Below are 12,084 nucleotides of genomic sequence, written 5' to 3'. Positions count from 1 at the left end.
CGAACGGAGGCACAGACCAGAAAACATAATGCCCCTCTACTATCGTAGGTGGGGCATAACAAATATACCGTGTTCTTATGATGTTGTTCCAACTACCTCACGGGTCTCCGTTTATAGCGTGCTCAACACAATTTCAGGGGGCTGTGTCGGTTCCAATTTTTGGCCGGTGCTAGGAAATGCTATTCGCTGCTCTCGGTTAAACAGGCGGATTTTATGAGTACAGCACAGTGTTCATATTCATATCATGTTATCATGTACAGAGGCGGATAAGGAGGAGGGCAGGGGCCCACTCCCACTTTTGGTTGATGTGGCATATCCTTATAGTTTGACGATAAGATGGTACAAGCATATCTGTGATTGTGTCTGTAAAACTAAGTCACAATTCTATAGACAAGGGGATATTCGTATCATTTGGACAACTTCTATTGTTGAAGCGCGTATAGATATATACAGTCCGCCGAAAGTTAAGCACCACCGAAATATTACTGGCAATATTTGTTCAACTATAGCGAAAAAAATATTTATGCTTGGTATTATGAATTGCCTTTAACATATATTACACTAAAAAAATTCATTATGACCAAAAAAATTGAACTCCGATAAAGCAGTAAAGCAACTTTTTATAAAAGGGCATCTGAGCGTTTACAAATACATTGTTTCTCCTGATGGTCGTGTTAGAGTGCGAACATTGGTCCGTCGGCTTCATACAGGCAACCGAAGAGCAAGTCGTACTGTCAAAAGATATGCCCTAACAGGCAGTTTTTAACAGGAGAATGGCTATCTATGCTCGAACATAAGAAGCTGTCGGTTTGTGTTTCGACCAATAGTCGCCATAATACGAATTTCGCGGGGAAATAATACGGCTTGTGTGCCCAATGATTTCATTCCGTCCTGGTGGTGTTACAGTACAGGGTTGCTTCTTGTACCGTTGTAAGACGGGTATGCATATCCTGCAGGGTCACATAAACGGACAGACATACAGATATTTAGTGCCTAAAAACATTGTAGTCTTTAATTTGATAATCCCCCAATTGCGTCAACATGGTCACGACCCTGGTACATAGACGATAATGCTAGACCACACAGGGCAAGGATTGTAACAGAGTCCAAAGAGCAAAACGCAATTTACACTATCTTTAGGCCTTCCATGTTTCCATACATAAAGCCTATCGAACATGTTTTGGATGTCATTGGCAGAAATCTTAATCGCATAGACCAACCTTCACAAAAGTTTTACGATTTAAAAGTGGTAATTGTTGATGAATGGCTTAGATTTCCTCAACTAAAGTTTTGAATGCTTGTAACGAGTCTCAGACGTCGTGTTATGAAACTGTAACGGAAGATAGGTTGTTACATATATGCTATTGACTCAAATATTGACATTAAATTTGACGAACATACCAAAGATTATTTCTAGAAAATCTTAATGATATTGGATGATTAATTGTTGTAAAAAAATAAAATCACAGTGAAACTTAAATGGATATTTAGAAATTGTCATTGTAAATAAAAAAAAAATAAAGAAATTGTATGCAATAATTGTACGTTTTGTAAATATAAAATAAATGTCTTCAATTCTTATTATTTAGTACATATTACTAGTCCCTTGTAAATTGCTGTTTTTCATGTAACAATAACGCAATGTAACCGTAGCCTTAATATTTATTAAGCCTTAGCCAGTGCCAATTAAGAATGGAAATGGGGAATGTGTCAAAGAGACAACAACCCGACTAAAGAGCAGATAACAGCCGAAGGACATAATGGGTCTTCAATGTAGCGAGAAAATCCCTCACCGGAGGCGTGCTTCAGCTGGCCTCTAAACAAAAATATGTATACTTAGTCTAGTTCAGTGCATGGTAATGGACGTCATATTAAACTCCGAAATATATAAAAGAAACTAAAATTAAAATTCATACAAGACTAAAAAAAGGCCAGAGCCTCCTAAATTGCGACAGGCGCAAAATGCGGCGGGTTTAAACATGTTTTTTTTTTTAAATCTCATGTCAACCCTCTCCCTATATATACCCCTAGCCAATGTAGAACAAACTATGATACTATGATTATATATTTCATTTTACACTGTAGATGTAGCTGTATATTTTTTGTGCGCTTTCACATACATAATGTGCAGAAATTGGTCGGGTCATTGTACTTTAGATATCAAAGTATTCTTTCTACGCCAAAAATAACATAAAAAGTAACTGAAGTTTGTACCAAATGTTTTGCAGATTAAAAGCACTTTCTATGAACGATGGAAGGACCGGACTCGTCGTATTCCTGTTTGCTGATCCACATCTGTTGGAAGGTGGAGAGTGAAGCCAAGATTGATCCACCGATCCACACGGAATATTTTCTTTCAGGTGGAGCAATAATCTTGATCTTCATTGTGGGCGGAGCAAGTGCTGTAATTTCTTTCTGCATACGATCGGCTATTCCAGGGAACATTGTTGAACCCCCAGAGAGTACGGTATTAGCATACAAGTCTTTTCGAATATCGACATCACATTTCATGATGCTGTTGTATGTTGTTTCGTGGATACCTGCGGATTCCATACCCAAGAAAGAAGGCTGTAATAGTGCCTCTGGACACCTGAACCTTTCGTTGCCTATCGTGATTACCTGGCCGTCAGGTAATTCGTAGCTTTTCTCTAACGATGATGACGAAGATGCAGTTTGCATTTCTTGTTCAAAGTCTAATGCAACATAGCACAATTTTTCTTTAATGTCTCTTACGATTTCTCTCTCAGCTGTGGTTGTGAATGAATAACCACGTTCTGTGAGAATTTTCATTAGATAGTCTGTGAGGTCCCGACCGGCAAGGTCCAACCTGATGATAGCGTGGGGAAGGGCATAACCTTCATAGATTGGTACGGTATGAGAAACACCATCGCCTGAATCAAACACGATACCAGTTGTACGACCGGAAGCGTATAAAGACAGCACTGCCTGAATAGCAACGTACATAGCTGGAGAGTTGAAGGTTTCGAACATAATCTGTGTCATCTTTTCTCTGTTGGCTTTAGGGTTGAGTGGAGCCTCTGTCAGTAAAACGGGGTGTTCTTCTGGTGCGACACGGAGTTCGTTGTAGAAAGTGTGATGCCAGATTTTCTCCATATCGTCCCAGTTTGTGACAATTCCGTGTTCAATCGGGTACTTCAGGGTGAGAATTCCTCTTTTACTTTGGGCTTCATCTCCGACGTAGCTGTCTTTCTGTCCCATGCCAACCATCACACCCTGAAAACCACAAATATATACATTATTACCAAAAGGAGAGACGAAAGATATGCCAAAGTTAATTCAAACACACCGCGAATCGAAGACAAACTGACGACGTCGACAAGGACAAAATCGATCAAAAGACAATTAACGAACACAACACATGACATAGAAATCTAGACCGAGCAGCACGAACTAAAAAAGGGATATCTCAGGTACCACAGAAGGGTATGCAAACGACATAATCGTCTTAATATATATTCAAATTCAAACTAAAGGTTTCATTGCCATATAAACTTTACAGTTTGTGACATATAACAACAACAAATCAAATGAAGACAATAACAAACTAACTCAATATATATTTACAAATTCAGGTAAATATAATGGGTCCTCTGTCCTCAGTTCCATTGACTTTTGATATTACTTGCATATTCAACATATAGATGGGGTAAAAGATAAATTTCGCTGATTGCTGTTTGTTTTTATTGTATTATTGGTAATTTTGGTGGAGCGAGTGATTTGTAGAGAGCCTTAGTGTAGTGGTTAGTGCATCGGACTTCTAACACAAAGGTTCCTGGTTCGATTCATGTTCGGGATGAAAATTTCAGGAACTCAATTTTCGGCTCTCCCTTGACACCATTTGCGAGTATGGTCTTGAGGAAACGATGGTAGTCCGTCGGAAGAGGACGATAAATGGCTGACCCGTACGCGTGTTAAGAGAGAGCCATATATCTTGCACGTTAAAGACACCCTTGTAGATTTCGAAAAAGAGTAGGCTAATGCCGCTACAAGGCAGCACTCGCACCCGCAAAGTGGAAAAGGATTAATATCAGTTGCAAAACTTGTTTCCCAATCCAATATAAATAAATATGTTTAAACTAATTTGTATAAATTGATTCTTGTTATAACTTGACGCCAATTAAACGAGAAATCGTTTGGAATTATTTAATTTTGTTATATATAATTACTCATAAACAGTTTAATATTTCATTAATGATCATTAAAAAAAACTCCTATCTGTGTAATCAATTACATATACCAGCTAAAAAAGTTAACGGTATTAAAGGGATTTTTTTGTCAAAGTTTAATACCATGCATTATTAAATCCGATGTATAACAACCTGAACCAAACATATTTCCATCTGTTCTTGTTCACTGAACAATACTTATATAAAAGGATTCTATATTTACGTGAATTTTTCGGGTATCATCAAGAATTTGAAAAGTTTAAAAGTTTTATTTCTTTTCATATACCGCGATTTCTCAGGTTATAAAATATGTATTGAAAGAAAAAAAATTAAAAAAATCTCGGAAGCGCTTCGTGTTGAAATGTGCGCACGTCCAACGCTTTAACAACCCTGTAAAATTCTACAATAACATTTAATGTGTATGCTAGAATCATGACACCCCTTCTTTGGCCATGTGAATTACGAAATTACAAAAGTTCAATACTGTCTAAACAGCAAAGAGAATGAATGATTGATATGTGCCGTATTTTATATATACCAAAAGAGAAACTTCGGTCAAAGCAATCGTATTTATTGTTTTATTGCATTTACAGAATTATACTTTAATACGGAAATTATCTTTAAGAAATTTTAAACATAGATTACTAAGTTCTTATGCCCATGATATGATAGCATTTATTGTTTACAAAAAGTTCTAAACAATCTTTACATTCCTAAAACCCTCTTGCAGAGTCACTAGAGTCGAACACACCCCAGAAGGTGTACTTGTATTGGTCCATATTTATATTTTTTTTTATCTAATATATTAATGTTATAAACTCATTGCTTTGTTTTACCTAACTCATTGCTAGCACTGCATGCAATAATCAAGGTACATAATCAAATCGCATATCAAGCGTTTCGTGTGTTTTTCAACGCATTGTTTTTACAGCGTCACGGATCGCACGTGCAGTAATTAAGAAATAATTCATGGGGGCTTGAATATATTGTGATTTTACCACGGGTTGGCCCTTTATGACACATATTTTACCCTGAGCGATAGCGAGGGGTAAAATATCGGCATAAAGGGACAACCCGTGGTAAAATCACAATATATTCAAGCCACCATGAATTATTTCGATTCTAATAGGACAAATACGGCAATTTTTTTGGATCAACGCGCTCTAGGTGGAGGCTGATATTTGCCGTTCCCATAACACACCATTGAATTAGCGTAAAAGAATGATACAAACTGAATAAGTGACATGCTTAAACTGTTTACACTAATTTATTTAGATAGTTTTGGATGGATTTAATAATTTTTTACTCAAATGTCTTATAAAAAAATGGCTTATATCACATTTAGCAACGTTTGTTTACGTTTTCTTGTGATGATTTTCGGTTTCACAAGCGTGTATTTTCCCGTAAAATGCTTATATTCTGACGTTGTTGTTCTATGACGTCGGGTAGCTCATTCATTAAAATACATATGACGTGGGAGTACAATAGGAACAGCCCTAGCAATATATTCATATTTTACCACGGGTGTGTACTCAAAGCGTTTGAAGGACGTCATGTTAGAATTAAGAAATAATTCATGGGGGCTTGAATATATCGTGATTTTACCACGGGTTGGCCCTTTATGACAAATATTTTACCCTGAGCGATAGCGAGGGGTAAAATATCGGCATAAAGGGACAACCCGTGGTAAAATCTAGATATATTCAAGCCCCCATGAATTATTTCGATTCTAATAGGTCAAATACGGCAATTCTTTTGGATCAACGCGCTCTAGGTGGAGGCAAAAATTTTCCATTCCAATAAATAAACGCACTATTAAATTGTCGTAAAAGAACGGAGCAAACTAAATTAGAGACATGCTTAAACTATTTAAAATAACGTATATAGATAGATTTTATTTAATTTAAATGATAATTTACTTATATGTCTTAAATGTTTCAACAAATGTGGCTTATAACACATTTTATCATCGTTTTTTGATTTGAAAGTGTGTATTTTCCCGTAAAATGCTCATATTCTAACGTCATCATTTTATGACGTCGCGAAACTCATTCATAAAAAAAGCATAAGACGTGGGAGTACGATCGGAACAGCCCATGCAATATATTCAAATTTTACCACGGGTGTGTACTCAAAGCGTTTGAAGGGCGTCATGTTAGAATTAAGAAATAATTCATGGGGGCTTGAATATATCGTGATTTTACCACGGGTTGGCCCTTTATGACAAATATTTTACCCTGAGCGATAGCGAGGGGTAAAATATCGGCATAAAGGGACAACCCGTGGTAAAATCTAGATATATTCAAGCCCCCATGAATTATTTCGATTCTAAAAGGTCAAATACGGCAGTTCTTTTGGATCGAAGCGCTCTAGGTGGAGGCAAATATTTTCCATTCCCATAAATAAACGCACTATTAAATTGGCGTAAAAGAACGGAGCAAACTGAATTAGTGACATGCTTAAACTATTTAAAATAACGTATATAGATAGTTTTTAATTAATTTAAATGATAATTTACTTATATGTCTTAAATGTTTCAACAAATGTGGCTTATAACACATTTTACCATCATTTGCTTACGTTTCCATGTTGTGATGATTTTCGGATTTAAAAGCGTGTTTTTTCCCGTAAAATGCTCATATTCTAACGTCATCGTTTTATGACGTCGCGAAACTCATTCACAAAAAAGCATATGACGTGGGAGTACGATCGGAACAGCCCATGCAATATATTCAAATTTTACCACGGGTGTGTACTCAAAGCGTTTGAAGGACGTCATGTTAGAATGACTGTTATACTTCATACGGAACTAAAAAATGATCTTGGAGTGCCTCGTGATTTTATTGGAACTAAGTTACGGATTCTAACAGTTTAAGGCAACATACTGTAATGTAATTATTGACTGAAATTAAAATAAATCATCTAAAACAATACAAATACAGCTATTCTTTGAGCACATTCTAAATGTATCGTTGCAACTTTGATAAATCACAAATATGAACATACTAAACCTTTCTTTAAGCGAAGCTGAATTTAATAAATAAGTAATTAATTTTTGGCGCAGAAAAAATATAAACAAACCTGATGTCTTGGTCTTCCGACAATTGATGGAAAAACAGCTCTTGGAGCATCGTCTCCTGCGAACCCAGCTTTACACATTCCGGATCCATTGTCTACAACTAAAGCAGCTACGTCGTCATCACACATTTTGAATTTGGGTTTAAATTGAGATTGCTACAAACTTTCTGTTTCGTTCACAACGATAGAGTATATATATATATAATATTCGCCGGTCTTTTTCACTTTGCATCTTGGGTAAGAATGTAAAACATTACCATATATAGCCATTTGGAATAAATCATTTGCATATGATTTCAGTATTAACAGACCGTTATGTCTGTTCATGGTACAGTGAGAAAACTGGTGAAGCGAGTACAATAGATAATTAACTTTTCAAGGTTACAAAATCAATAGATGTTTTTCTCACTCTGGTGAACCTATATAACGTTCAACTTTATTTTGAACCACAATAAACTGTGTTATTTGAAAAAGATACATGGGGTCTGGATCATAGGTACTTGCGGACTGGAAAATTTTGTTTGCCCTCCCCCTTTTTTTGTTAAATCCGTTATCTTTTCGTTTGCTATAAATTTTAAATATTTTTGCGCTTCTCTGTATTATTAGAACATAAATATACCAGCAATTACTTGTATTTGTCATTCCCTATCAATTCCAAGTTTACGAACGGATTTTAGAGAAGAAAAAGGGGAGGGTATTAAACAAAATATTGTCCTTTCCACCTATGGTCTGGTCCTAGAGTTTAGAGAATAGCCAATTATGTACGAATATTATAAGAAAATTATTTAAAAAAAACAAATTATTTAAGAATTTATAGCGAAAAAGAATATAAAATATAGTAAAGATAATAATGAGCAACAAATATGAGAGAAAAAGAAAAAAAATGGTTAATAAAAACACTAGTTCTGAGTTTGAGGTCCGCTCTAACTGAAGATACCTTCATGTTATATGTTATCATATAAAGAAAAGATAATAACGGACAACATTAATGAAGAAAGAATAGAGAAAATGACATTAAATGTTAAAAGAATAACTGGAGAAATGAAGATCCCCATTAAGACATCTTATCTTTTTTCATCATAAAAGAAATGTTTTTGTGTGCATATAACAATTGAAAGTATATATTTCTTATGTATAACAAAAAAGCGAAATCTGATTGTGAGTAACACTGCACCCTTGTTCACCCGGGGAAAATTAAAAGTTGCTGTTTAAAATAAAAATTTGTAAGGGTTCCGCGGAACCCAGTGTCTCGCCTATTTTTGCTGTAACTCCCAGGCTCAACAAAAATGAGGAAAACAATCAATAAAAATATTCCTCTTGATACTATCTTTTGATTGTAAGAAGCTTCTGTCCAAGTTTGGTAAATATTGCAGGATAGTTTATGAATCGAATAAATGTTTTAAAAACTTTAACTGCAGACTGTATGTAAAGTTAACTGGAAGAAAAACTATGTCCATATATGGGTAAAAAACAGGAAAAATGGAATTTTATTTTGACAAACTTTACTTCTGGATACTATCTTATGATCATAAACAAGCTTCTGTCCAAGTTTGGTAGAAATCCAGTATAGTTTATGAAAGATATTCAAATTTTAAAAACTTTAACCACAGAGTGAATGTAATGTTACCCCGCAGAAAAAACTAAGTCCATTTATAGATAAGATACAGAAAAAAAAGAATTTTATTTTAACAAAATTTACTTCTGGATACTATCTCATGATCATACACAAGCTTCTGTCAAAATTTGGTAGAAATCCAGTAAAGTTTAAGAAAGTTATTAAATTTTCAAAAACTTTAACCACAGAGTGAATATGTCATTGTGTGAACGCCGCTGCCGCCGACGACGACACCGACTACGACGGAATGTAGGATCGCTTAGTCTCGCTTTTTCGACTAACGTCGAAGGCTCGACAAAAATGAAAATTTTGTCAAATTATAAAAATAAAAAATGTTCCCCAATTATTGAAAAAAAAACCAAACATTTACATATTTCCGAAACTAAAGAAAAAAGTATATAACAATGCGCAGTCCAAACCTTCACTTGGTCAAACCTAACCCTAACCCATCTTCGCTGTTAAAAAATTTGGCACTGGAAATTCCTCATTAGCAGTTTTCAATTTTTCAACCCAGTTTTAAAACGAGTAAAAAACGCGTCGTTGATTTGAAAAGATGTTTTTTTTTAAGTATCTCAAATAATCTGTTAGACTTAAGAATAAGTTTTATAATTATGATAAATAGACCGTGTTGACATTTTATGATTGGGATCCTTCATGGGTAACTGATTTCTGTAAGAGCTTAAGAATAGAATTAATCCACCGAAGAAATATACTAAAAAATGTTTTTTTCCGACGTAGTCGGTATAGTTTCGGTTTGTGCCCTTTGAACTTAAGGACGTTTAACTATGGCAACAGAATACGCATGCTCGAAAATCCTTTCTGTGATGGGACAAAATGCTGTCATGGTGGGTGATTTGGTTGTGTTTCAAAAACCGTCTCGAAAATTATATCGTGATGGAAAGCAAGTGAAAAACTATGAATATTTAAACTAGATCTTATATTTTTAATAAAATAATTGTTTCTCCAATAGCTCTTTGCCTCCATGACAGCTGTTTATTCGGGACAATTATATAATTTTAATGTAAACTTTGTTGTACGAACGTACATGAATTTTAGAACGCACCTACGCATGTGAGATTTCCGCGGGGTTTGGTGAATGTAAACAAATACTCATGATCAGGGGCGGATCCGGCCATTTTAAAAAGGGGGTCCTAACCCAGGACATAGGGGGGGGTCCAATTACATGTCCCCATTCGAAAGCATTGATCGTCCATAAAAAAAGGAATCCGCGCCTGCTACTTATACTACCAATAGTTTCTAGCTCTGTTAACCATGATTTAAGATTAATGTTAACAGTGGTAAATGTATATTTGTTTCTTGTTATTTGCACTGGATATTTTGACAAATAAAATTTGTAGGTGTCATCCCAATATTCTTATATATTATTGCCATAATATAACCAGACTTAGTAAAGAATTTCTTGTAGTTACATTCAGATGGAGATTTTATTTTATTTTTATTTTAAAGATGTCCTGCATCATTAAGTCTTGTGCTTCTGAAGGTTATCGAAATGATAGTTTTAAACATATACTCAAATTTAAATACGTCGGATATCTTTTTTAAAGATATTTCTTGTTATAGTCTACCATTAACTACAGTATTATTTAATTTTAAAAATACAACCCAGAGTCTCACTTAAGAAATCGTTCATTACTAAGGAAAATTCATATATTTACATATGTATTTGTAAAAAAGTAGAAAGGGTTTATATGGCCGTTGACCAAGATATCCAAAAGAATTTATTTCAGAATATTAAGTACATAATTATGTGTTTAATAGATATAAGAAGGTGTGGTATAAATGCCAATGAGACAACTCTCCAACCAAATCACAATTTATAAAAGAAAAAGGTCAAAGTACTGTCTTCCGACACGGATCCTATAGGCTCACACACAACAGCAAGCTATATAGGACCCCAAAATGACTAGTGTAAAACCATAAAAACGGGAAAACTAACGGTCTAATCAATATAAAAACGAGAACGAGAAACGAGAACGGAAAACACTCATGAACATATTTAAAAGACCTTAATAGTATAAACCAAAAAGGAACTAAAAAACCCAAATTCTTATAAAGTCAACTTTGCCTGAATTGAAACCTTAGTTTCAATATTTATTTACGGACAATTTAAGAAAGGTTTGGTGTAAATCATGTCTTTATTCCATATTGTTTAAAATGGAACATTGAAGTGAACAAAGATAAAACTGAAATAATTGTATTCCGTAATGGATGGCAACAAGTCAATCACAGTTGGTATTATGACAAACACGAGCTCAAAGTTGTGAACTCTTTTGTTTACCTAGGGAATTTATTTCACTATAACGGAAAATTTCAGCAAAACCAAAAGAGACTATCCCAGCAAGCTAATAAAGCTCTTGCGTCACTCTTTAATTCATTTAAGACGCTGTACATATCAACTCAACAGAAATGTAAAATGTTCGATAGTCTTGTTGGATCGATCTTAAGCTACGGTTCTGAGATATGGGGGTTTCATCATGCCAAGGACATTGAACAGGTTCATAATAAATTTTGTAGATTTATACTTAAAGTTGGTAAAAATTCACCTATTTGTGCTGTTATCGGTGAACTTGGACATTTCCCAATGTATATTATTAGAAAACAAAGAATACTTAAATATTGGTTGAAAATTGTTACCAAGAAACCTCCTATTGTATTTGATGTATATAAAATGTTGGTTAATGATGCTGAGAATGGTAAAACAAACTGGGCGTCAAATGTTCGTACCTTGTTAAATGATCTTGGTTATAATTTTTTATGGTATAACCAAGAAAATGTATTTTTTTCATATGATGTTTTGAAACTACGCCCCTATGATCAGTTTATACAAAACTGGCGTTCTAGTATGTTCGAATCATTGTGAAAAATTGGATATTTTGAAAATGTTCAAAATTGACTTTTGTTTAGAAAAATATTTACTTCTTGATGTCAATGTTAAACTCTTAGCACAACTTAGATGTGGTTCACTTAAACTGAACATTGAAACTGGACGATATAATAATGTGCCTCGTAATGAAAGACTTTGTCAATGTTGCAATATGAAAGCTATTGAAAATGAATATCATTTTGTGATGATTTGTCCAGCCTATAGACATCTGCGTTAAAGATTTTTGCCTAAATATTATTGTTCTTGGCCTAATATGTCAAAATGTTTATCACTTATTCAAACAAGTTCAAGGACTTTGG

General features: G+C 34.5%; 1 protein-coding gene across 1 annotated transcript; it reads right to left on the bottom strand.

Annotated features, from left to right (window-relative positions):
• Window positions 1-2,049: 2,049 nt before the first annotated feature.
• On the bottom strand, window positions 2,050-7,428 carry LOC139502469 (actin, cytoplasmic). Its single transcript, XM_071291945.1, has 2 exons — window positions 7,269-7,428; window positions 2,050-3,234 (listed from the first exon to the last, which is right to left on the bottom strand). The coding sequence occupies exons 1-2, from the start codon at window positions 7,392-7,394 to the stop codon at window positions 2,230-2,232; spliced, it is 1,131 nt and encodes a 376-aa protein (XP_071148046.1). The 5' UTR covers window positions 7,395-7,428; the 3' UTR covers window positions 2,050-2,229.
• Window positions 7,429-12,084: the final 4,656 nt, after the last annotated feature.

Source organism: Mytilus edulis, chromosome 14 (assembly GCF_963676685.1).
Source record: "Mytilus edulis chromosome 14, xbMytEdul2.2, whole genome shotgun sequence".
NCBI classification, from domain to species: Eukaryota; Metazoa; Mollusca; class Bivalvia; order Mytilida; family Mytilidae; genus Mytilus; species Mytilus edulis.
This window is presented reverse-complemented; position numbering and strand designations above follow the sequence as displayed.

What these genes read in the sequence shown, in the direction of transcription:
- LOC139502469 (XM_071291945.1), bottom strand. Translation starts at nt 7,394, where the DNA reads ATGTGTGATGACGACGTAGCTGCTTTAGTTGTAGACAATGGATCCGGA. An exon ending in TCGGAAGACCAAGACATCAG is followed by an intron (nt 3,235 to 7,268) that starts GTTTGTTTATAT and finishes TGTGGTTTTCAG; the next exon opens with GGTGTGATGGTTGGCATGGG.